This window comes from Alexandromys fortis, unplaced genomic scaffold, assembly GCF_014885135.2.
Source record: "Alexandromys fortis isolate MF-2015 unplaced genomic scaffold, M_Fortis_MF-2015_v1.1 scaffold_118, whole genome shotgun sequence".
NCBI lineage: Eukaryota > Metazoa > Chordata > Mammalia > Rodentia > Cricetidae > Alexandromys > Alexandromys fortis.
In genome coordinates this window covers 4693939-4719381 of record NW_026068010.1, presented here as the reverse complement: position 1 = coordinate 4719381, position 25443 = coordinate 4693939, and the positions used below count along the sequence as shown (strand labels likewise).

At 37.7% G+C, this 25443-nt stretch overlaps 1 protein-coding gene across 5 annotated transcripts in view; it reads right to left on the bottom strand.

Moving 5' to 3' along the window:
- Positions 1–963: 963 nt before the first annotated feature.
- Positions 964–25443, bottom strand: part of Pds5b (PDS5 cohesin associated factor B) — a 152368-nt gene continuing 127888 nt past the window's right edge. The window contains exons 24-35 of one of the 5 annotated variants that reach the window (XM_050161882.1): positions 23807–23930; positions 19255–19459; positions 17090–17204; positions 15459–15591; positions 14972–15091; positions 14373–14435; positions 13546–13691; positions 11634–11739; positions 7542–7978; positions 7328–7438; positions 4711–4849; positions 964–3292 (exon numbers count right to left, since the gene is read on the bottom strand). In XM_050161882.1, coding sequence (XP_050017839.1) covers positions 3257–3292; positions 4711–4849; positions 7328–7438; positions 7542–7978; positions 11634–11739; positions 13546–13691; positions 14373–14435; positions 14972–15091; positions 15459–15591; positions 17090–17204; positions 19255–19459; positions 23807–23930 — 1735 coding nt within the window. In that variant the 3' untranslated portion in view covers positions 964–3256. The remainder of the gene's footprint in view (positions 3293–4710; positions 4850–7327; positions 7439–7541; positions 7979–11633; positions 11740–13545; positions 13692–14372; positions 14436–14971; positions 15092–15458; positions 15592–17089; positions 17205–19254; positions 19460–23806; positions 23931–25443) is intronic. The other 4 variants (XM_050161884.1, XM_050161883.1, XM_050161885.1 and 1 more) reach the window with 4 other exon arrangements.

Below are 25443 nucleotides of genomic sequence, written 5' to 3'. Positions count from 1 at the left end.
TCATATTTTACACTATCTTTTAGGTATTTAATTCTATCTATCTATCTATCTATCTATCTATCTATCTATCTATCTATTTATTATGTATATAATATTCTGTCTGTGTGTATGTCTGTAGGCCAGAAGAGGACACCAGACCTCATTACAGATGGTTGTGAGCCACCATGTGGTTGCTGGGAATTGAACTCAGATCCTTTGGCAGAGCAGGCAATGCTCTTAACCACTGAGCCATCTCTCCAGCCCAGGTATTTAATTCTTTAACTTAAATAGTTTTGTAGTGAATTCCTGCCAGCCAAGATTTTGCATTAAAAGTTTAAACATAAAACTTATGAAAATGTCCCTGGAAAACAATCCAAAATTAAAAAAAAAAAATCACAAAACATGACTTTCTCTGGTAAATATATATTCAGTCACATAAAAATAAAATTACATGAGCTTTTGTTTATTTAACTTCACAGAAAATCCAAAACTGTGTCTGGAAATTGGTTATCTAAGACCATTCGTTCGCTATGGTAACATAATACTATGCGGTAGAGAGGTGCCCAAGTTAAACATTTTACATCCCCCATATTCTTTCACCATACCAAAGGAACTCTTAAAAGTCACAACCTGCAAGCTGTAGAAAGACACAGAAAGTCATTGAGCTTTAATGCCTAGAACAAGTTTCACAGTGCGTTTTTAACTTCCGCACAGTGGAGAGCCCTGGAACGGCTTAGTGTTGCACTGCAGCAAGCAAAACTCACCTGAGAGTCAACAGAGCCTGCAGTCGCTTGCTACAATGAGCTACACCGTTCCTTAATGTCGGACAGTACACATCCTCAAAATGAGTATGATCACTGCAGTGTGCTAACAACTACCAGCAACTAATGTTGTACACAACTAGCTTCATTTTAAAGTATGTAGCTCTCTAAATATTAGTGCAAGAAGTGTTAAGTTTAAACGTAATAGTAAGTCCCTAAGATGAAGACTTGGGACAGAAATTTTATTATTGCACCTATTTCTCTACACAAAAATAAAAATTTTACATCATAATCCTCCTCACAAGTCAACAGACAGGTTAAAAAAATTACAGACTTATTGGCAAAGAAGAGAAACAAAATCAATAATGACCATGTTCTGTCATGAACTAATGCGCAGCATTAATGTGCAATGAAATCTGGTAAATGATCATCACGCAAATAAAAATCCTCCATAATAATTCTCTTATGTTTTATAAAATGGCTTTAAAGACAGACTACCATAAATATTTCCAATGCACTTTAGTTGATGACAAAAATACAAAGCTATCCTTTATTATTTATGCCATAAATTTAAAAACATGCTTCTGTACTGCTGAAACGGAAACAACATTGTTTGGAGAGCCGAGCTGATGAAACATTAAAATCCAAAGTATCAGAATCCAGTGTTAGCTGCCCTGACGACTGCAGCTTCCCATCGCCACCGGTGTCAGACAAGTGCAACACTCCAAGACTTAAGACACAATTCAAACAGCGTTTAAAAATAAGTGTTTCATACACATGAGGAAATATTTAAAAGAAAAATAATCACATCATTTGTGGTACATACTGGAAAATAGCAAAATGTCATTTTCCAAAATAGTCATTTCTTTATTGCATCCCCAATCTATTATAGCCAATTTCAGAAACATACCTCAAACATAAAGGTGTGCTATATGAAAATGCTCTCTATTTGACAGAATAAATTGATAATGTAGAATGTAATTTTCTGTTCTGTTGTTAACAACTGTGCAAAAACAACTCAGCACCCATTAATCTAAAGTTAATTCAGGTGAGCACAAGGTGGTAACCAATACATTTTGGTTCAAAATAGAGTTCATACAACTATATAAAGAACACTGTCTCAACAATTCATCTTCAGACTTTGCAGATGTAATGACAACAAAGAGACCTTTAAGATAAAGCCAGGCAAATGTCCATTGTCTCCTGTTGTAGATGCCGTGGAACTCACTCAGTGTTTGTGAGAGTGTGACACCTACAGTGTCAGCCCAGACTAGATAGATCACTGCCACCCTCCTCCCACCCCCCAAAAAAACAACAGTTTTTTTTTTTTTGGCTCCAAAATAAAGTACAATTATAAACTCTTGATGAAAAACTATGTTAAGGGGTCATCTATCATATGCTAAGGCTAAGTATGAATTTACAGAAAAAGCACATCTCATGATCAGCATTTTTCATGAACATGCAACTCACTATAAAATACAAAACACTTGGCTTTCAAGAACAGATTTATAAAGATACACTGCATCAATAAATTTTTTGTTTCTGATTAACTTTACATGGTTATGGAGAACAAGAACTTTTCTAATGTGTATATATCAGATTTTATATTATAGTGTAATAATTTGCATTTTCAGAACATATTGTTCAAGAAGTAATATCTATACACAATAACAATCTAGACTATTAAAAGCCCATTCAAATTACAGAATTTTATTGATACAGTAGATTAATATAAACTGAAAAAGATGATAGAATGGAATAAAGAATTTAGTACATTATTTTATAACACACTCTTTAAAATTAAAATATTTTAAATCTCTTTCTTAAAATTTTCATTGCCATGAAAGGCCAGAAAATTCTGGGACCAATACTGAGGTGTAAAGTCATCAAATAACTTGAGTACTATTTCACCATCTGCGTGGTGTCCTCCTGACAGAGGTGCTGCTCTCACGTAATGGCAGGCGCTCCAGCACCTCTCACATGAAGGGTGCCCTGGGTAAACAGTGAGATACAAAGAGGGGAAGAGACCATTTAACTCCAACAACAGTGACATCAAGAAAATGACACCAATTGTTGAAAAACAAATTTTCACAGTAAAATTGCAGAGAATACAAATACAAACACTGACGGACGACTGCTTAAGATCCACCCTAACAAATGCTTTTCAGATGAACAGATCCGGTAAGCAGCGGGGTCCTGTCAGTTTAAAGCCGCAGATAAAAGCTATACAAGCACTTCAGAAGTCAGAAATGGGGAGGGGCTATTTACATGTTTCTTCTTTAGTTTATGTCTACACAGCCATCACACAGGACACTTTCACACGACTCCGTAGTAATGTCATCACTATGTGAAAGGCTGGCGCATGTGACCACGAATCTGTGGTCATCATAGGTCCAACTGTCCACACTTTGGCAGTCCCATTTTGTGCATCAAAGGCTTTATTTAGCCTCATACTTGACAAAAAAAAAAAAAGTTTTTCCCCCAAAGCTTTCACAATGAACGTTAATGAGATGTGCTCATCGTCTTTCTCGTTTGGAACTTCTCCGTCGTACCTGAAGAGAAAAACAAACCATTAACTAATGTGAGCACATCCACACTCACGACAAGTAACAACCATTGCTTTCACCCCATCTTTATTCTCACAGATTTTTTTACTTTCTCTGTATTGCTTTCTCTAGAAGCAGCTCCCTCTTTCCTCCCGTCTTCAGGTATGTAGGCCTCACTGACATTTGCACATGGACAAGCCCACAAGCAAAGACTCTCAGATTCGTCATCTTTCTCCATACCCTACCCTTTGTGGCAAAGAAAACACTTGATTCTTGGACTAGATAGACCATTTTGGGACAGAAGCTGGTAAGTTTGGCTCCCAACCCTTGCAGACACAGCTACACAACCTCAAGTTCAAACATACTATTATTTACTGGCAAGGCCTACAGGAAGCTTAAAACTGATTAAAAAGCAAAGTCAAGCCCGGTGGTGGTGGCACATGCCTTTAATTCCAGCACTTGGGAGGCAGAGGCAGGCAGATCTCTGTGAGTTCGAGGCCAGCCTGGTCTACAGAGCAAGTTCCAAAACAGTCAAAGCTATACAAAAGAACTCTTGCCTCAAAAAAAAAAAAAAAAAAAACCCAAAAACCAACCAACAAAACAAAACAAAACAAAAAATCCAACAAGGCCAGAATAAAACAGCACAGGTAAAGGAGAGCAGGGTTTGAAGTGAACCTAATACACAGTCGTTCTCCGTCACTTCCAAATCCCTCCTCAAAGTCCTTAACAACAAAGCAGCCCCTGGGCAAATGGGACTGCTGAACACATCAGACAGAACCATGCCAGAGTCCAGCTCTGGGAACTGACCAAACCCAAGCATCCCAAATGAAGAAAACTGATTGAGCCGACCTAAAATTTTTGTATTTATGTGTCAAGAAAACAATTACGATTTAGGCTAATTTCCTTTTTTTACAATGAGAAATATGTGGTAACTAGCAACACCATTTGCTGTATGAAAGAAGAAAGTCTCTGGAAAGCACCAGCTCCTACTTCTGTAGAAGCAGCATATGGCGCCAACAATACAAAGTGGGTTTATACTTCAATCCCAAAGGTTGACTTTACTTCAAAAGTCAGTCTTAGTATGGCTTTCTTCTGGTTTCTATCATTAGACTCAAAACAGAAACGTCAAAGACATACATGAAGTATAAATGAACACTTCATGGATATCAGTGCCTGGACTGGCAACATGAAACTGCTACACTCCTCGGACCACTCGGCATTCAGATGACAGGTTCACCTATTCTTGTAAGCTCAAGCTCCCCCTTTAAAGTAAGAAAGTAAGTAACGTGACAGACTAATGAACAAAAGCATAAATATCTAGAATTAGAGACAACAGCAAGTGCTAAGTGGAGCTGATGTAAAATACAGGCTGGCTCTGTTCTGCATTCTCTAATACCACACATGACACTTCGATAAGCACGTACATTTCCTGCAGAAATGTCCTCCTCTTCTGCTCCTTCCTGTGCAGTGTCATCACTGACAGGAGAGCTGGCCTGAAGCACATCCATTTCTTCACTCGAATCATTTTCTTTAGTAGCTGTCTGTTTGGAGCGTCCTACACGGCTAGAGCAAAACACATCAAAGAAAATGAGAATTCCAATCTTAAGTTGTGGATTAACTCACTAGAAGGAAGGCCTTAAATAACCTATGAATGAATTCTTGTCATTTTCATCCTCAATTATGTCATAGGAGATAAGTTTCTATCTTGACCCTTAAGCATTACTTTGAGAATCTTACAAACATTATATAAAAGAAAGGTGTGACCAAGACCATCACCACAAAGGACTTTGCAACACTTGAAACTGATGCCTATTTCCTCTTTCCTCCTCATCACAGAACATCTGCACCCACTAAGCTGCTCAAAGCAGCATCCTCTGAGTAGAGAACTGTGCACGTTTCCTCTCACTGTACAGAGGAACATGAACCCACTCACCTCTCCCCACCGATACTGCTACCACCATTCATTCCCACCTCTGGCTTTTTCTTTTTACAAAGTGATCTTTTAAAAACACAGAACAGGTGGTATCACCCTGAACAAACCCCTGTACTGAACCAAGAATAACCCTGCATGTTCATTCCTTCAGATGGTCCTGCCCTACCTCTCTATTCCTGTTACAATCCAGTAAATCCCTTGCCTTTTCTAGTTTCTTGGATTTACCAACTTTTACATACTTCAGAAACTTCAACTATAGTATTATCCCCATAAGAAGTATCTTTTCCCTACTTTCTCTAACTTCTCTTTTATATTTATATACTAGGTGTTATATACACGTGTAACACAGTGCACCTGTGGAGGTCAAAGGACACTTGAGGGAGTTGGTTCTCTCCTACCATGTGAGTACTGGGGATTAAATTCACAGAGTCAGATTCGCATCAAGTGTATTCACTACTGAGCCATCTCATCTCAACGTCTCCTAGGATTTTCAAGTAATCAATTCCTGATAACACTCCAAAAAGAAAACTTTCCCAACTCCCAAGTCCTTCCACTATATGGTCTTATAATGCTCTAAGTATTTTCAGGACATATACCAGAGTTATAGTTTCATATTTACATGTGACTACATAGTGATGGCCTGCCCACTGGAGAGCAAGCCTGAAGAGAAAAAGAGTTCTTGTCTGCTCTGTGCCACCATACAGAATTACATGGATGAGAATGATGTTTTTCAATTACATTACAGTTAGGACACAAAACACAGATAAATTATAACATGTTATTATTATTGCAGGTTTGAAAAAGAACTATACAGAAAGTGTAAGATAAAACAAAGCTTACTTCTATACTGATTTTGTAGAAGATATAGTTAAGTCTTAAACGTTCATGGAAAGAGTTATAAAACTTGAAGGGAAATCACAATCACTTGAGCCTTAAACTTTATGATGTCCAGATATTAAAAGAAAATAAGTGAATTATAAGGGTGGGGGTATTTTAAAGCTGTTATCTGTTATAAAACTCATGTCAGGTTACTGACTATTCCTTAGGAAACAGTGGTTTTGTTCATTGGACCAAACACATTTAGGAAACTGTCCCAATAATGTACTTACCTTTACTTCTAATGTTATAGAAAAATTACATGGAAAAAGCATGAAGCACTGACTGACTCAGACAACCTTTTCTCTTCCTGTGGAACACACAGGAACAGGGAAAACTCTATGATACCCAAGTATTTAGCTAAGATGTGCTGGAAACTCTAAAAAGCCAGGCATAGTATCAGGTCTTAGTAGGCTAATTAACAACTGGACAATGTAATTATGTTTGCTTTTGAAGATACCAAACTATGAACTCCAATTTCAGTACCGATTTTTCAATCAAGTTTTAATTATGAAAAAACAAAAAGTCAAGTACTGGGTAGTTATATCCTGAGCATGCTCAGGAATAGAGATGGCAGTTCTAGCTAGTAGGACATGATATTCTGGTTCTACTTTGAGACAGATGACAGCCCTGCCCAGTTTGCAGCTGACAGTGCTGGTGCTCATATTGTGGAGATGACTTTGGACAGAGAAACTGCTCTGCCTCTCTTATGAATACATTTACACATGCAACTATCCAAAAATACACACAGATGCAAGTGCAAACTACACTAAAAGCTGAAAAGCAACTTGTAATCATTTCTATGGACATATTTTAAGAAGAAAAATGCCAATTACTTTACACAAGCTCAAAGGATGAAAACCAAGATGTAGTACCATTTCCTTCTCTCCAAATGGAACCACTAATAAGAGAAACGACTGAGAAAAGTCACAGTTCACAGAAATGAGGAAACCTGGCTGATGTACAGGGATTATTGAAGAATATGTCTGTATACCATACGGCTGTATAACTGACTATTTGGCATTCATTTGTAAAGATTTCTCTAGAACTATAAGAATGTACAACTATTAACTGGGTTACTAACCTCTAGATAAGTCTATAAAGATATCTTACCTAGTATAATGGGACAAAATATTGGGAATTTAAATACAGCAATAATTAGGCTTATAAACTTATGAAGTTTGCAAAATCATTTGAAATTGGATTGAAGTTTAATATTCTTTACAACTTACACATTTTTTTTGTGTTGTGATGGTGATGGCGTTTTTGATGGTCTTCCTCGTCCTTTCTGTGGTGTGGACTGTGTGGATTCAACTGCACTAGTTTCAGGAGATTCTGCTCTGCTTTGGGGAAGACCCAAATGTGGATAGCATCAAATTATGATTTACATTGTGGTAAGTATATTTACTGTATCGATGGTTGCAGTTTAAGGTTACACACACTCACCTCTGCTGTGCTCGCTTGGATGTTCGGTGCTGTTTGCTTTTTGACTTCTGTTCTGTGTTTCCAATTTGTCTTTCTTCTTCTTCATCTTCGTCTACTACAGGAGGTACAGGTTTTTTCTTGTTTCCTTTTTTGGATGTTTTCACAGTTGGCTCTTCCTTCGATGTCCCTCCACCGAGCGGTTTTGGCGGCCTGCCTCTTTTGCCCTTTTTGGGTGGGCTGTTCTGTTCATCCTCATTTTCGAGGAGCTCCTCTTTGTGCCTCTTCTCCTCAGGCCACTGCTGCTCCTCTGACTCTGAAGCCACATGGCCTCTCTTCCGACGCTGACTGCCTTTAGGTTTCTGTTCCTGTACCAACTTAGTCAGGTCATCCATACCTAATTTCTCTTCTGGGTCTGTGACAGGTGCTTTTTTCCGGCTTCTAGGCTTCTCCAACTCAGACTGGAGGGAGGAGGATCACATTTTTAAAATTAAGTTTTGAAAAATAGAACTGTTAGGAATTAGGGTGTGGTTCAGTGGAAAAACCCTTGCCTAGTATGTGCAAGGCCCTGGGCTGATGCTCCAGCATGGCAAACAAAAACTAAAACTGCTAGCATCCTGAACAATGAGACAACCCTAAAACTCTGCATCTACTTCTATCATGAATACATATCTAAATGTACAGCTCTAAATATACTGCAGCCACAAGTATTTACTACTTTTATTTTAACCAATTTTCAGAATCAAAGTTTCATCAGGTTACCCAAGCTGGTATCAAACTTTCTTTTCATGTTAGAGTTCAGAGTCGTAGGGATGACAAACATGTGCCACTTCACCAGGCTATTTACTAGAATTTGATTTTTAAAATTCTTTGGAGTCAGAGTAGAATTTCATTTAAAACAAACAACAATCTTTATTAGTTCTTGGAGAACTTGGTACAGGGTATTTTGATCACACTCATCCTCATTCCTCCAAGAACACTCCAACTTCTTAATGCTTAAAAGCCACAACTCTAATTTATGCTGCCCATATACTCCTGGGTATGGGGCCACCCACTGGGAAGTCTTTATTCTTAAATTTAGGATGCAGAGTTTCAGAGGGAGCCCTCACACTCAGGAATTGGGTATCCAGGCGACACTAAAGCATCCCTTCCCAGTTTATTTACCTAGCTTTAATTAGACCACAGAATGTGCTACATGTGTTTGTGATGTCATTACTATTTTTATTTTCTAAGTGGAGGTTAGACACATTTGTCCCACACTAGAAACCCAGAAACATCTCAGAATCAAAGACCTTCTTTGCAGATTTAACTAATTCAAAACAAAACAATATAAAAAAAACAAAAAACAAAGAAACAAAAAGGACCAGGGTTTTCAAATTTAAAATAAAATCTTACTTTATATTCAGAGAATTTATGTATAAATGAGCAAATGGAGATTGAGAAAATCTTTATAGATGCCCAAGAATGAGAGGATGTATGAATACTTATAGGCAAATTTAACTTCCAAAAAGTCTGTACAAATTTACACTCTTAAAAAGTTCAACAGAATGAGGGCATGGAAAGACAGTTCTGTGGTTAGGATCCTCTACTTTTCCAGAGGATCACGGATCAATTCCCAGTACCCACATGGCAGCTCACAACCATCTGTGAGTCCAGTTCCAGAAAAACTCAATGCCCTCTCCTGGCATCCATGGGTACCAGGCACAAACGTAAGATAGCCATACACGATAGATAGATAGATAGATAGATAGATAGATAGATAGATAGATAGATAGATAGATAGATAGATAGACAGACAGACAGACAGACAGACAAATGATAAGTAAAATCTTATTGCAAAAGAGAGAGAGAAATAAACAAAAACTCTAACTTGGGGAAGTGGCTGAGCTGGTAAAGTGCTTGCCTAGAATGCACAAAACTGGCTTTGAGCCTTAGCATTTCATCAAGTCAGGCGTGGTTGTATTCAGCAGCAGTCCCAGTATGCACAAGGGGAGGCATCAGAAGCTCAAGGTCACCATCTGCTACACAGTGAATTCAAAGCCAGAATGGGTGACATGATACTCTGCCTCAAAAATAACACACACACCCCTGCCCCGGTATTCTGGGAATTATTTCTTTTGTCTGGGTTGTTTCCTGGGAAACCTAGTACTTTACCTATATTCAACTACTCTTTTAAATCTATTTAACCTTTACTTTCTTTTTGGTATGGTTTGAATTTATGTCTCTCATGTGTTGAAGACAATGTGAGATGAGGGCTTTGGGGGATAATTTGATGGAGGTGAGTCTCTAGGAACTGAATTTCTAAGCTGGTAGATTCCCCACCCTAGGAAAGCAGGTCTAGGGCTGCAGCAGCATCCACTGTATCTCACTGGCCACACCCAAACAGACCGGTGTCTTGTTAGGCCAGTGCCGGTTATACTGACCCTTTTAAAATCCACTAATTTTTCCACATTGATAGAAAAAAAAATCACTACATTTGTATTACATATTCACTTGGGAGAAAACTATCACCATTTCAACCCTGGTTTTGAGATTTCCCACACAAGTGCTCTTTACTTCTTTTAGATTCTGTTTAAGGCTCTGGGTGAGACTGTATACCCACCCATCTTGACTTTCTGTAACACAAAGGTCACTATGATGAACAGAATCCATCTGATGTGTAACAAAACTCACCAGAGAGAAGTGAGCTATATGCATGAACACATACATACATGCTCTCTTTCTATATCTTCCTTTCCAGTGCTAGGAATCAAACTTGAGGTCTTGTATACGATACACAAGCACAACTACACCCCTAGTTTTATGTTGTTGCTGCTGCTGGTGGTGTGTGTGTGTGCGCGTGCTTGGGGGGGGGGGGGGGACGGATGGACGGACGGAGGAGAAGAGAAGGCCTCCCTGTGGCATTCAGGGTGGCCTGGAGCTTACTATAAAGCCAAGACTGGCCTCAAACTCAGAACGCCCTTGTTTCTGTTACCAAAACAAAGAAATCATGAGCTGGCTAATAACTTCATTTTCAAGCATGATTACAATAAAGAAGGATTTTCTTGATTAACTAAGATGTAGAACTAAAAAAATACAAATACTTTTACTAACTTAATGATTATCTTCTAGAAATTCAGCAATAGGACTCCTTTCTTTTAATGATCCTATGTTTCTCTAAGCTATTATTTTTAATTCTACTTGGGAAAAACTTTTAAAAATATGTAATGGTGTTTTGCCTGCATGCATATCTGTGCACCACACACATCTGGTGCCTGTGAAGGTCAGAAGAGGGCTTTGGATGCCCTGGTACTGGAGTTAAAGACAGTGCGGGGAATTCAAATCTGGGGTCACCGGAGCAACAGCCAAAAGCTACTAACTGCTGAGCCAGACAGTATATCTAATAAGGATTTAGTAAAAATTTTAATTATAAAATAACCTGGCTAGATAAACTTGAAACAATGGAAATATGCTAGTGGGGGATAAAAAGGGGAGAAATAAAATTCCAAAAAAAGCAAAAGTAATTATTTTACTGATAACTCTTATCTCTCAGACATACTAGTTTTATGGTAACTATTGCTCAGTGGCATAAATCAGTGTAACAATGAGACAGCATCAATAGTTTATCTGGCTAATTCATTTCTTCAATTAATGAATAATAACTCATTATTGCTAGGCTGACAAGCCTAAACTATTCAGTTTACAGACAAGAAAATGGATTCAGAGTTCATATGAGGAGTCCAAACAGGCCCAGCTACAAATTCACTGGGCTGTACTGGAGTAATGAATTCTTTATCTCAATGAAATTTCACCAAATTTGTCTACCTTCAAGTAACTTTTACAAACTACAGCCACTTCTACTAATATTTAAAACATAACAAGGACTTTCTAAAGGAGGCAGCAAATTCTGGGACCTGCAATCTACTGTTCCTAAGACCATGACTAAAATACTGTGTTAAACAGAAAAGGAAGGCAAACAATTCTGAATATGAAACTAACTTGTTTGCCTCTAAAGATAAAGTCACAGAAAGTACATCCCATGCCAGATTAGACTGGGATTGGAATGTTTGGCCACAGAGCAGAACTGATGAGAGCTACTGCTATTACCAGCATCACACAGTCAACCAAGCATCTCACCCTTACAAGATCAGAGTCGTCTCTCTTGTCACTTTTCTTTCCTGGCAAAGGTGAAGACATTGTGTAATCTTCATTTTCACTGTGATCCATTTCAGAACTATCAAGCCTTTGAACAGAAACATCTACAATTATTTCTACAATCAAATAACCTTAAAAGCTTTTTTTAATTGTTTCATTGTATAGCTTTATAACTTCATAAGCAAAGACTTTATTCATTTTAAAGATGTTTTCCTATCATATTTAGCACCAAATCAGTACACAATGTAACCCATTTAATAAATTACGAAAATAAATAATAAATTCATTTTTCATATGATGCTTTGAAAACTAGATTCCATTCTGGATCATACGCATGGAAATTAAAACCTGTTGTTAGTATGTTGACTTGGCCTACATGCAGCTTAACCCTGCCATGCCCCTTCCTTACCCCCATCTTTACTTCTCTCTGTAGCAATAACATGCAAAGTCATTATGTTTCTTATTTGACTTCTTCCAGCTAACACACGTAAGCACTGATTTTTGACAATTTTACTAAGTGTGTAAACCTGTGCATGGCTCAGAGCAGACACTTAACAGACTTGCTGAATAAGTTAAGGCACATGTTCTCATGCTCTTACAAAGATCTAGTCTTCGGCATCATCCTTATCTACTTAACACAGCACTCAGGAGGCAGAGGCAGATGGATCTCTGTGAGTTCCAGGCCAGTCTGGTCGCCACAACAAGTTTCAGGACAGCCAGGGCTACACAAAGAGACTCTGTCTCAAAACAAACCAATCTGATTACATACTGTAGAACTCATGAATCTCAAGCTCTAGATAACAAGAAGGTGCAGTTTTTCAAGAAAAAGGAGAAAGGAATTCTTGCTGAAACTACTTTGGGGGAAGATTGAGACAGGGTTTCACTGTTTAGCTCTGGCTGTCCTGGAACTCACTCTGTAGACAAGGCTGGCCTCAAATTCATAGATATCTATCTGCCTGTCTCTGCCTCCTGTTGCTTTGACATGTGCCACCACTGCCCAGGTAAAACTACTTTTTAAACAAAAAGCAAAGTTTATAAATAGTAAAAAGAAATTCAAACAGTATAAAATACACACCTCATGTTATTATCAACATTATTAAGATGTTCTATGTTTACCAAAAAGTTCCTACTGGGTACAAACCAGTGTGATTAGGAAGTCATTCCAAAGTAAAGGCTCTGCAACACTGCTCTATACAATCTACCTCATGCACTGACTCTGTTACAGATCTAATGTGTAATAATTCTGTTTTAAAAAGCCAACAAAACACTTTTCATTTACTGTTGTGTGTACAAGTGCATTCAAGTATGCACCATGTGTAGAGGACAGAGGATACCCCAAGGAAGTTGCTTCTCCCCTTCTACCATGTTAGTCCCAGGGACAAACTCAAGTTATCAGTCTTAGTAGAAAGTGTTTTTACACACTGAGGCAACCCTCTGGCCCTGAATTTTATGTGTATGAGTGACTTGCCTACATGTATGTCTATACATTATATGCATGCAGTGCCTGTAGAAGGCAGAAAAGGGTGCTGGATCACCGAAACTGGTGTTACACATGGCTGTGAGCTGCTACAGGGTGCTGGGAACCAAACCTGAATAAAATGGAAGAGTGGCCAGTGCTCTTAATTGTTCAGCCATCTTTCTAGCTTCTGATCTCATTATTTTTAATGATTCAAGTATTCCACTGTCTGAACAACTAATAAACAATAAGGTTAAATATTTATTGTATGTACTAGCAGAGATTACCCTAGTAGCTGACATATGAAAAGGTGTCTATTATTTGTCAGTAACTATCAACTCATCTCTATTCACTGTCATCAAATATTTATAATGGTACTATTTAAATCTCACAGCTTTGCTGGAATCAAACAAAATGTGACATCTCTTGTGCACTTGCCTCCCTTTTATTCTTCCAGGAGAGCTTGGATTTGAGCTGCTGCTTGCATTGCTCACAGTTTCCATTCTTGATGATTTGGTCTGAGACTGTTTGCCTGCTGATGAAAGTGGCTTATTAACTGCTCCTAGAACATTGGCTGTTTTAGGCTGAAACGAGAAATACATAACTTTTCTTATCTAACACTAAAAGAAACTCACATATCAAAAACTCTTAGCAACAACTTCAACATATTTACACACTAATTACATAAAAATGTATCTAAACAAAATAAAGATAATGAACTAAATTATCACTTTCACACACAGAATGTGTAACAGTGCATGCCTATAACTGCAGCACTTAGGAGGCTGAGGAAGTAGTACTGCAAATTCAAAGCTAGCCTGGGCTATTTAGCAAGGTCATTTCAGAACAAACAGCACCCCTCCCCCCAAAAAAAACAACAGAGCAACTAAATTTTAATTATTTGTAGGAAATAATTATTTGCATTGTAAGACAACAAATGAAATGCAGACCAATCATGAAAATGGAACCTTGCTATAGAAGGATATAAAACATCATATTTAAGATTATTGTATAGATTGGTATAAGAAAAGCCTAAAGGATAATGGTCTCCATAGTTTTACTATAAGCTTTTAAGTAAAGCCTAGCTGGCATCTACATAGTAAGTATAATTAATTTTTTAATCAACAAATGGAAGATAGCTAATTAATTATATTTCCTATCTTGAGACACAAAAAATTGTTTAAGAAACAAAACAGCACAACTGGGCCACTAATCACACCAAAGTTAACTTCCACATAAATACTAAGACAAGTCTCAAAACATACTTTTCCAGGAGTAAAAAATGATTTCATTTCTGGAGGCAGGTAATTTTTGGTGTTACTGAAATTCTGTAAGCAAGAGAAAAAGCAGTCAGTGAGTACCAAGGCAGCTCTGTGAGCTTTCACTACAAAAAGGATGATGGTGCTTTCCACGCTGTTATTCAATCAGCTCAGAGAAGAGTCTCTACCAGGGCCTGTGGAACACTGTACTGGGACATGGTTTGTGAATATCCTTGCAGCGCTCCCAGAGCCTTGGGCTCTGTTTCCTCACACCATCTTCTAAAACCTCATCCAGGGCTTGTAACTTCAGACTCCACAGATCAGCAATCCAATTCCCATTCTGGATCAAAGGCTATTAATTCACAAACACTTTGGCAGAGTTTGCCTGTGCTCTTGGCATGGCTTCAGACTTTGAAACAAACTCTGGATCATCCCCTTGTGGCCTCCACTCTGGTCCACACTTGTCTAGAGCTACATTTCTGAGTCCAGTGTCCTTTCCACAGCATTGATAGTGGGCAGTTATTACTACTGGTCCTTCCTTGTCTTCCCACAGCCCAGTGCTGAACACACACTTCACGTCAACTCCCAAATTCTAAAGTAACTACCTTGTCAGGTTGGGTGAAAAACCGAGCTGGTAACACTGGGTCTTTAGGAGACTCCAAACTGTATGTGGTGCTCTTCGACATGATGATGTTCATGGCAACATCACACACAGTGTACAGTTTCTGCAATGGTATTTTTTTTAGTCAGTTATTAAGATTGATAGCTTAAACTCTGTTAATTAGGAGTAATTCTAGAACATGTATTTAGACTAAATGGTAGACTAATGAAAAAAGTCTTCAGGATAAATACTATGGCTTTTATTATTGTAACAAGATCATTATGATTCAGCATTAAAATTACTACTAAATAAACACTAGTACTAGTATAATAATTCTGCATTAACAATCCCAATTATCACTAATAGAAAAACAATAGTGATAGAAATAATAAAAACTAATAGAAAAAAATAAAAATATTAAAGAAGTTGTACCCTATACCAAAATATTTAAATCAGCAAGGCATCAAAATTACTTATCGTGAATTACATACTTCATTCATTTTTGTATCATCTGGTCCTTGAGCATCTTTTGTCTGTTTAATATTTTCTACCATCTTTCTGATAAATGCATGGCTGTTGTTTTCATTTTTAGCCATCAATATTTCCAGAACAAACCAAAGACATCTAAGAACACAAAAATAAAGAAAAATACAGAAAAAAAAGATCTTTTGTTAAATACAGATACTCAATATTAACATAATGAACCTAGACTATAATTCCAGAAGAGGAAAAAATTTAAAAGAAGCAGCTACAAACTAAAAATAAACCAGCAGGGGAAAAGCCTAAGTTACACACACACGCACACACACATATATATACACACTACAATAGGTCAGCAATGCAGATGTAAGCTCAGAATCTCAGCAGATTCTGCATAAGGAAGGTTAAAAGGAGCACAGAAATGAAAGAACTAAACAATTTTAAGTCAGTGCTATAACAGTAAAGAAGAACTGGCCATAAAACAATGAGGTGACTCAAGTCCTGATGGGACATCTTCAAAAGAATACAATACCTAAGCCAGTGGTTAGGAACAGTCAAACAAATGAGAAAGGAAAGCATGGCCGACACCTACACATACTGTCTTGGCAAATAATCCCTCTCCTGTAAGAAAGGAATGGAATTACAGCTGATATATAAAGGAGAAAAATAACAGGAAAGGGAGATATGAGACAAGATACTATTCTAGAAGAAAATACCATCACTCGGGTTGTGCTCCACAGATGAAGACAACCAGGGCAATTAAGTGCATTTCAACTACTTAAAAAGCCAGTGCTCTCAGATAAAGAAAAGCAGCCAAAGTTCCTCTACTGACAATCACTCTAACACAGAATTCACTTTTAGAGACAGCATTTTAGAAACAGACATTATGGCAAATAAAAAAGACTGGATTCCTCCCCTCTCCCCCATAACAGTTGCTAATGGTAATTTAATTTTCTTGTATTATCTTAAATAACTATATTTCTATAAATCAAGAAATTAACCATCATTTTTATAAGTTGACATACAGAATTAAATGATTCAAAATCATAGGAGCTACCCTTTATTATAAAAGACCAGGGTCTCAAGTTTATTCTAAGAACCATGCTGGTCTTAAAATGTACCATATTCCCCTATTATCTCTCTACACAGGCAATCATCTTTAATTGGAGAACAGCACTGAAATTCTAACGAAGAATATCCCCTGGCTGTGAAACGTGTCCTATTATCAATAGACCACTTTTTCTTTTCACAAAGACAGTTACTACAAAGATAAACCTGCTTACTACCTGAGTGAGGAGACTGTCAATTCTCCTCACATGAAAACCTACAAAATTTAGAAAAAAATAAAAGATGAGAAAGAACTGGAAGAGAAAAATTTGAGTGCATTAATTACTTCAGTAGAAAAGCAAGGCCACCACTGTAGAGAAACAGAACTAAGGTTAGTAGTTAGGTTACATTTTTGGAAATTAGGTAAGAAATGTAATGTGAAGAGATGAAAAACAAAGACAAGTGAGCAGCGTGAAAGAAAGAACCTTAGCAAAATGAAACACATAGCAACTGTAATTAATATCCCATTATCAGCAGTAAGGAGGTAAAAAACAATTTTCAGAAAATAGGAAAATGGGATGAAAAAAAGTCTTACTCTTTCACATCTTTAAGTTGCTCAATATCCTGTACTTTGACATAATCTGGGTCATGTGCCAAAAGGTGAATTGTATATGGAACAACATACTCTGGCAGAAGAGACAATAATTTTTCTGAAAAACAAAAAACAAAACAAAACAAAACAAAATAATAAAAGAAAGACAAAAAGCAAACAAAACATCCAGGTTAGAAAGATCAAATCGCATGCTCTTTTGTATATTTCCTACATCCCAGTGATTTACCACAATATGGCAGGCAGAACAACACACGCAAAACACCCTGTGCTGAGAAACATGGTAAGCAGTTTAAAATGCCTAGTTAGCACACCAGGTGTTGAGCAGCAAGGACATATATTTTAGTTTTCAAATGCACATGGAAAGAGTGATCCACACAAACTATTTATGATTGAGATGTAAGATCTCTTCTTCCTTATGCTATAAGCAATTGTGTTGGTATTCTCTGACAAGCTATCAGAGTGGACATAAAGACAGAAGTAATGGTCAGTTTTTAATAGAAGGACCATACAAAAGAACAGAGCTAGGACAGTGTAAATACAAACAACTTTTCAGCATAAATCCAAGTTTATTTATCTGCTGACTGAGAATAGCAAATTATATCGTAGAGGTCAGAAAGGCATGCAAACTGTATTTGGAAAACAGTATGAAAAAAGACTTGAATTCAGTCTCCCAATTCCATTTTAGTCAGATGTTCAACCAGGAGCATAATGCATGCCAATAAGCATCAGACTGTCTTTGAAGAGCTTCTGTGTGAATGGTAATTAAGGAGCAAGCATGAGAGAAAATAATACCAAGATTCAATTTCAGTGATATTTAAGTTAAATTATATCAAATACTTATAAAGTGCTTACTACTTTCTATCTATACAATGTAAAAATATAAAGATAAGTAGGACCAGATAAGGCACTCATACTGAAGTGTAAAAAGATGGAAGCTATAAGGAAAGTACCTAAAATAAGAATAGCTAGTATTACTGGTGACTTCTCTGGGCCATTTATTTTATGCTAGGTACTGTATACACATGATTTTTTAGTCCGGGTAACCACCACAAGAAGGGAGTATAATTATATAAAATATACAAACAAGCAAACTAAGACATGGATTATATAACCTGACCAAATCCAGCCTGTAAAATGCAAAGGTGGAATGTGACTACATAGCCTTCACTTTTTTCAAGGTGAGGAAAAAGAGAAAGAGGATCACAATGGCTAGCTGACGCTAAAACTGTATCTCAAATGACTCAAAGGTGTAAGCTATATATATTTCCCAGCTCTGGCTGTCTAGAAGAGAAGTGATTTCCAGGGCTCAGAACAGAGTAGGGAAAGGCAGGCTGCACAAAACTTCAAGTAACCCTGCACACCGAGCATAAGCTTGAACTGAGTATAAAATATGAAACGCCATCGGGTGTGTCAATGCCATTCGTGAGCAGCTGAGAACCTACATGTATTTCGTATTTCAACTTACAATGAAGGGATGACTGGTCTGTTCTAGAAGGGTAACGTATAGTGTGGTACAGTGGGAAGCAGAAGGAAGGGACAAAAGGAAGGCATTTACAAAACGGTGTGAATTAAGAGATCTACAATAATTCAAGTAAAGTATAGCTAGCAGGAGACAGCAGACATCTGTGACATCTGGAAGAAGGGCTAATGGGTTTCGGTGGCTGAAGAAAGGGAAAACATGCACAAAGAATGCCTCTGATCTGACTTGAGTAACTGAGTAGGTGCTAATACATGCTGTCTGTTAAGGCACAGAGGTCAAGTACCACAGCGACTGTCTTAGGAGTTGGTGGAGGGACACAGGGAAGGCAGGCATACAAGCAACCAACATGAATGTTAGCTACACATGAGAACAAAGACCCAAGACAGTGCTGACACAGTACAAAAATTATGCAAATCTGACTATTTTCCAGATACCACCAATGCCGGACTTACCTTTTCTATTCATTTAGCCATTTACACAAAGATAATGAAACTCTCATACTCACACATTTATACATATTTTTAAATACAGTTAAGTGAAAAGCAACCATGAGAAGGTGCTGACTTTTTAAAGCAGTGTACACCATAATAAATGACAATTTGGGTTTTGCTCTATGTGACTGCAACTAGAAGACCGGAAGGTGCACTTTCACCTCCCATGCACTCACCACTAACAGCTGCATGTTGTTTCAGGTACTCTCGCCTCACAGTGATATTCTTCACCAGGCACTGTCTAGCATGAGCTCGTCTCTCCTTCACAGGGTCTTTGGCACAAAGTGCACAGATGGCCATATACTCAAGTGGAAGTCGTAACCGGGAAAGCCCTTTGTGAAGTTTCTGAGCAAACACCTGTCTGACTTGATAGCACTCATCCTGTAAAGATAAAATGATCCCAGGTATTATCTACAAGGCAGTAAGAAGTTATAACTTCAGATGTGATCAAGTCGATAGACAATCCCTGAGTGAGGATTCATAACAGAGGATATGACTCTGCCTCAAGGCTGGAATATTCAGCTGAACCCAATAACTACCAGTTACATTTGTTAGACAACAATAAACATAACTCTTAAAATAGATGAAACTAAGGTCAGATGGAATGATGCACACTTTTAATCCCAGCACTCAGGAGACACAGGCAGGTGGATCTCTGTGAGTTCAAGGCTAGCCTGTCCTATAGAGCAAGTTCCAGGCTGTCACACAGGACAGGTAGGACTATCTTGAAAAACTAAACTAAATCAAACCCAAAAAAAAAAAAAAAAAAAAAAAAAAAAAAAAAAAAAAAAAAAAAAAAAAAAAAAAAAAAAAAAACAAAGAAACAAACAAACAAACAAAAAACAGAGGAAACTAGCACAGCTCTCCCAACTTTTAAAGAGTATGATTATAAAACAATAATAATAAAGTAAGGGGCTAAGCATATAGCTCAGCATAGCACTGGTGTCTTAGGCAAAGTGTCTGATTATCTTATGACTTGCTTCACCCAACCATCTCTCTCTAGCAAACTCCTTGTTCTTTAGGGCAACTCATTTACCTACTCAAAGCATCATGTAACCTGTACCCTGTGCTGTGGCCCATGCTCTGAGCATTCTACATATCTTGAACACAGATCAACGCGGTTTAGGTGTCGGCCTTATTCACTTGCTGGTTCCTTGAAGACAGAAGAGTGTCTCTATGCACTCTTGTAGCACAGTGGCCAGCATACAGTGTATCAGAATTTCTTCTAAAGGAAACAGTTACAATGTGTCTCGATGACAAACACCTTCATAATTATACCCTCTCAGCTTGTGTTTTCTTATTATTATGACTTTAGGTACACCATTTCTTCTGTCTGTGATGACCGTTGGGTTCTTCTTCAAAGTCTAAGTCATGTGTTACACTTATCTTTACTATTCCTCCCTCTATAATACAGGGATTGCTCCTTGACCCTCCAGAATGTTAGACAAGAGCTCTACATTATCTGGGTTCTATTCCTAGCACTTGGACATTTTCTGTTTTTGTTCTTTCAAAGTTTTATTTTTACGTGCATGTATGTTTAGCATGCATGTACATAATGTGTACTTAGTGTCTGTGGAGGCCAGAAGAGGGAGTAAGATCCCCTGGAACTGGAGTTACAAACAGTTGTGAGCCATCATGTGGGTGATGGGAATCAAACGTAGGTCTTCTAGTACTTTCAATGAGTGAGCTATCTTGTCAATCCCAGGTTTTTGGTTTTTTGACACAAGGTCTCATTATCCTACCAGCCAAGCCTCTTTAATGCTGCGATTATAGGCAGATACCATTATGCCTGCATAATGCAGTTGAGGTAGGGGTGTGTTATATGCCTATCTTTAAGTTCTTATAGTACATATTCCCTTTCATTTCATTTCAATTTCAGTATACCTACTACTTTTAAAAAACTATTCAAGTGCCCACAGAAATTCAGTCTTTCTACTAACACACTCAATAAAGTTATCCTTCATCAGTACTGAGGAACAAATATATACATCTATTATGAAAATATCCAATTTACTACAAAAATGCCAATTTAAAACTTCATAACCAAAGTCAACTATTTTAAACATAGTCATCAGTGAATAGACCATTCTTTAAAACTTATCCCACTTAGACACACCACCCTTCTACTGAGACACATCCCTAATCAAAGTTCTATCCCTCTCACTAACAGCTCAGCACTTAGTAACCCAATGCAAACTTGTTACAAAGCCAACTTATTAATCACTTCAAAACTACCAGCCTTCAGTTATTAGTGACATAAAACTGTTATTTCATAGACAAGGAGCTAACAATTAACAACAGAAGAAACTGAATGTATAGGGTGTTTCAAGAGGTACTACTAGGAAATTAACATAAAATGTAAAATAAGGAATAGCAAATACAGTTTTACCAAAAATAAACTCTCACAAAGGCAAACATTTATACTTTCAATTTCAAAAACTTGGTTAAGTATATGAAAAAAATTACAAAGTTTTTTTGCCTCACAATATAAAGCTGCAGTTGAAGTTAGTTCATTGCTACAAAGTTGATTTTGTCTTCACCATACCTCAGTCTACTTTCAGAGGCCTTCTGAACACAAATTATCCTTAAAACTTCTTTTAGCACCTTAAACGTAGTTGTACTTAGAAGTAGGGTACCTCACTGTATTATCAGCACTTATCTGTATTTTTTATTCTAAGAGGCTGTTGTTTTTGGAGGACTGCCACCATAACTTATTCAGCTTTGCACTTCCAGAATCTAGAACAATATATCTCATAATAACACAAAGTAAAATTTTTCATGAACTGAATTTCAGATTCCAAACACCTAAGCAACTATTAAATGTGTTGTCATATAATTCCACTTCTAGTCCTTCACATTGAATGTTCGTTCAAACAGACAACAATACTACTTTTAAAGAGCCTTAGCTCAAGAAAGAAAACAAACCACATGTACAGAAAAAGTAAAAGCACAAAGCTGAGTGAAAAATAAAATCTGGAGGGAATTAAAACTGCATCCAGTTAAGAAAACCAGGGCAAGTCTTGTGGGAAAGATCACATCTGGACCTTCACTGCCAAACAGAAATGCAGCTATGTGGAGATGGAAGGGTGAGACAAAAAACAGAGGCAACACAGCACAGCATAAATAAAAGTGCTCAGTTTCACCGAAATGAAATAGATGAAGAGTGTTAGGTATACTGTAAAACAGTGGTTCTCAATCTTCTTGATGCTGTAATGTTGTAATACAATTCCTCATGTTGTGGTGACCCCAACTATAAGATTATTTTAGTTGCTACCTTATAACTGTGATTTTGCTGTATGTTATGAATCATAATATAAACCACTGTGTTTTCTGGTGGTTGTGGCTCACAGGTTAAGAACCACTACTATAGCTGGGCAGTGGTGGCACACACCTTTATTCCCAGCACTCTGGAGGCAGAGGCAGGCATCCGGATCTCTGTGAGTTCGAGGTCTACAAGGTAGGCTCCAACGCTTCAGAGAAACCCTGTCTTGAAAAACCAAAGAACCACTGCTATAAGGGTAGTATTAGTATTAAATGTATTAAAGTATGTGTTTAGGTCCAAACACTATAGAGGCTTGAATGTCAGGTTATAAAATACATTTTTTTGTTTCTTTCTTTCAAACAAGTATGAATTCTTAAATGTGTTTGACTAGGAGAATAACATGATGAGGACTGTGCTTAGGGAAATTTATCCAACACTAGACAGGTCTCCTACAGTCCTGGTGAGAGACTGTGAGGAGTAGGAAGAGCGCAGCAGCAGGACAGTTACTGAATACCACAAGGTAGCTCCGAGAGTCAAGGCTTCTGCACCAAGTGGAAAAATACACAGGGGGGCAAGCTTAAGTTATGCCTTTACATTTACTGATACATGAGTTTGTATATTCTCATTTTTAAAAGATTTACTTTATTTAAAAAAATTTATTTTAAATACTTCTACCTTGAAACTGTCTACCCTAAGTTTTAAAAAATAAAAACCCAGGAACATAGCTTTTTGAAATTTTGATAATAGTTGTTCCTCCTTATTCACAGATTTCATATTTAGGAATTTGTCTGCTCATTTATTTCTACTTCCAAAATCAACACCTGCAGCAATGACCTAGTCATTGGCAAAGAGATGTGCAGGGTATCAAACACAGAAGGACCCTGCTGTGCTCACCCCTAGAGAAAAGCCCAGCCTTGTTTCCCTGGTCTACCTGGTGACACACTTGTGCAAATGTTGTTCTTGTTGGTGACACATTTAAACAGCTCCCAACAAGTGATAAATGCAGCAGCCTAAGCACAAGGCCACACTGTGCCTTTCAGAGAAAAATGCAAGTGCCACAGTAAAGCCCGAGGAAGGAGTGAGTGCAGGTGCTGCTTGTTCACTATGAGTTGAGTGTTAATCAGAGAGCTAAGCATATAAATGAGGCGTTCTTAAGCAGACACACAGAAAGCAAGGCTGTACACTGACCAGCAGATGACAAGTTTGTGACCAGAGTCTTAATCTTAAAGCAAGTGCCCTGCATCTCCTTAAGGAGAGCAATGGTTCAGTCAGTGCAAGACTCATCCAGTGCTTGTGGGAAATTTACAGACTAGAACAGCAATGGAGTTACATACACCATGCTAGGAAACAAAATGCCACTTAGAACTCCCAAGTGGTTCTCATGAAAGAAAACAAACATTCAAGGCTCTGATGCTACTGTAGCAAGTTCTTCCTATAAGCCCAAGAGCACATGACCCTGCCCTTACATTGATGGCTAGTGCACACAGCTGGTACTGCTCCAACGTGATGATCTCATGGTAACAGGGCTCCTGTGCCAGCTTCACAATAGCACTCCCAGCAGCAAGCCTCAGGCGCGACATATCTGGTTTACTAAAAAAGAAGCAAAACAATTTAAGCAAGACTTCCATGTGCTGGGGGAGTAGGGTGGGGTAGATCATTCTTACCTCATTCATCTAATGTTTAAAATAACCATCTATAAGAAGAAAGCAGAAAGTCCTAAGGTCTGAACATTCTTTACCCCCTCAGAATGCATACTCTGAAATCCTAGGCCAAGGTGGTATTACAGGGGAGAGTTTTCTGGAAGGTGATAGGTCAAGTGGGCAAAGCTCTTAGGACTTACAAAGAAGATGGCGGGGGCGGGGGGGGGGGGGGGAGAAATTGTTTCTGCAATATGGGGCCACAATAGTCAGTCTACATACAGCACAGCGCTCTCAGAGAACCCAATCAATGCCAAAGTCTCTTAAATAAGCTGGTGCCAGCTACGACTAAAGTAGTTCAATTTTCTGATCCTATACATCCTAAGCTAAGCAGGAACAGAAGACATTTATTTGTATGTTGGCTTGCCTGTTAAATTTTAATTACAGTACTATTGACTTGTGTGTGTGCTGTTTACTCAAAGGCCAGCATGAATATCTTTACTTGGTAACTTGTCTACCACAACTACTGTACTAAACTTAAAACAAGCAGGTATAGTAGCTAAAATACTACAATAGGCATGCAAATGTGAAATGGCTCACAATAAAAGCAATCAATAAATGAAAGATCTGAATTTGAATATGTGTAGTCTGGCTTCAATTTGTCAATGTTCTTAAGTTCTTAGGTTTAGGCCGGAATAATTAATATAAATAACTACATATGAAACAATGTAATTAATAAATTGAGACTAAATGTGTCAATGCCAAGAATATTCTCTGCCAGGCTGAGCTGACCAATACAAATTTATCTCAAATGCAGTATGAATCGTAAACCAAAATACCCTTATTATATATAATGGACATGTCTAAATTATTGAAGGGAAGCAACAAACTAGAATAAAAGTGGTAAGCACATAAACTGTTTCTATAGTACTAAGTTTTGTTTTTATTAACTCACTTCAGAAATATGTGTTGTTAAATTCTAGGCACAGGGAACACTATGAATAAAACATACAAGAGAACAGATTAGGGGTTGGGATGGTGGCACAGGGTTAATAGGTTTTGCCTAGCATGCAAGGTCCTACCTAGGTTTGATGCCCAGCACGATCAAAATGGAAAGGGAGATGGGGGAGATGGAAGAAGAGAATGAAGATGAAAAGGCAGAAAGCAGCCGTCACTCGCTGCCTTGTTTTCTCATTAAAGAACTTAGATGAAATTATTCTCCTATTTTTAGATTGCTAAGAAGTGTCACTAAATAGCACTTGAGACCAACTTGACATTTCAGCTAATGCTGATAAAATAATCCCTATTATTATCATCCATGTTCCTATATGTTATATAGTTCTGTAAATACTTCAAATATCCTAACATATTTAACTGCACCACAGTGGTATGCTAAGACAAGTGTAGGGGGCACTGAAAAGCTGAAGTAACTTGGTTAGGTTCAGCTAACTAGAAAGTGCTAACAG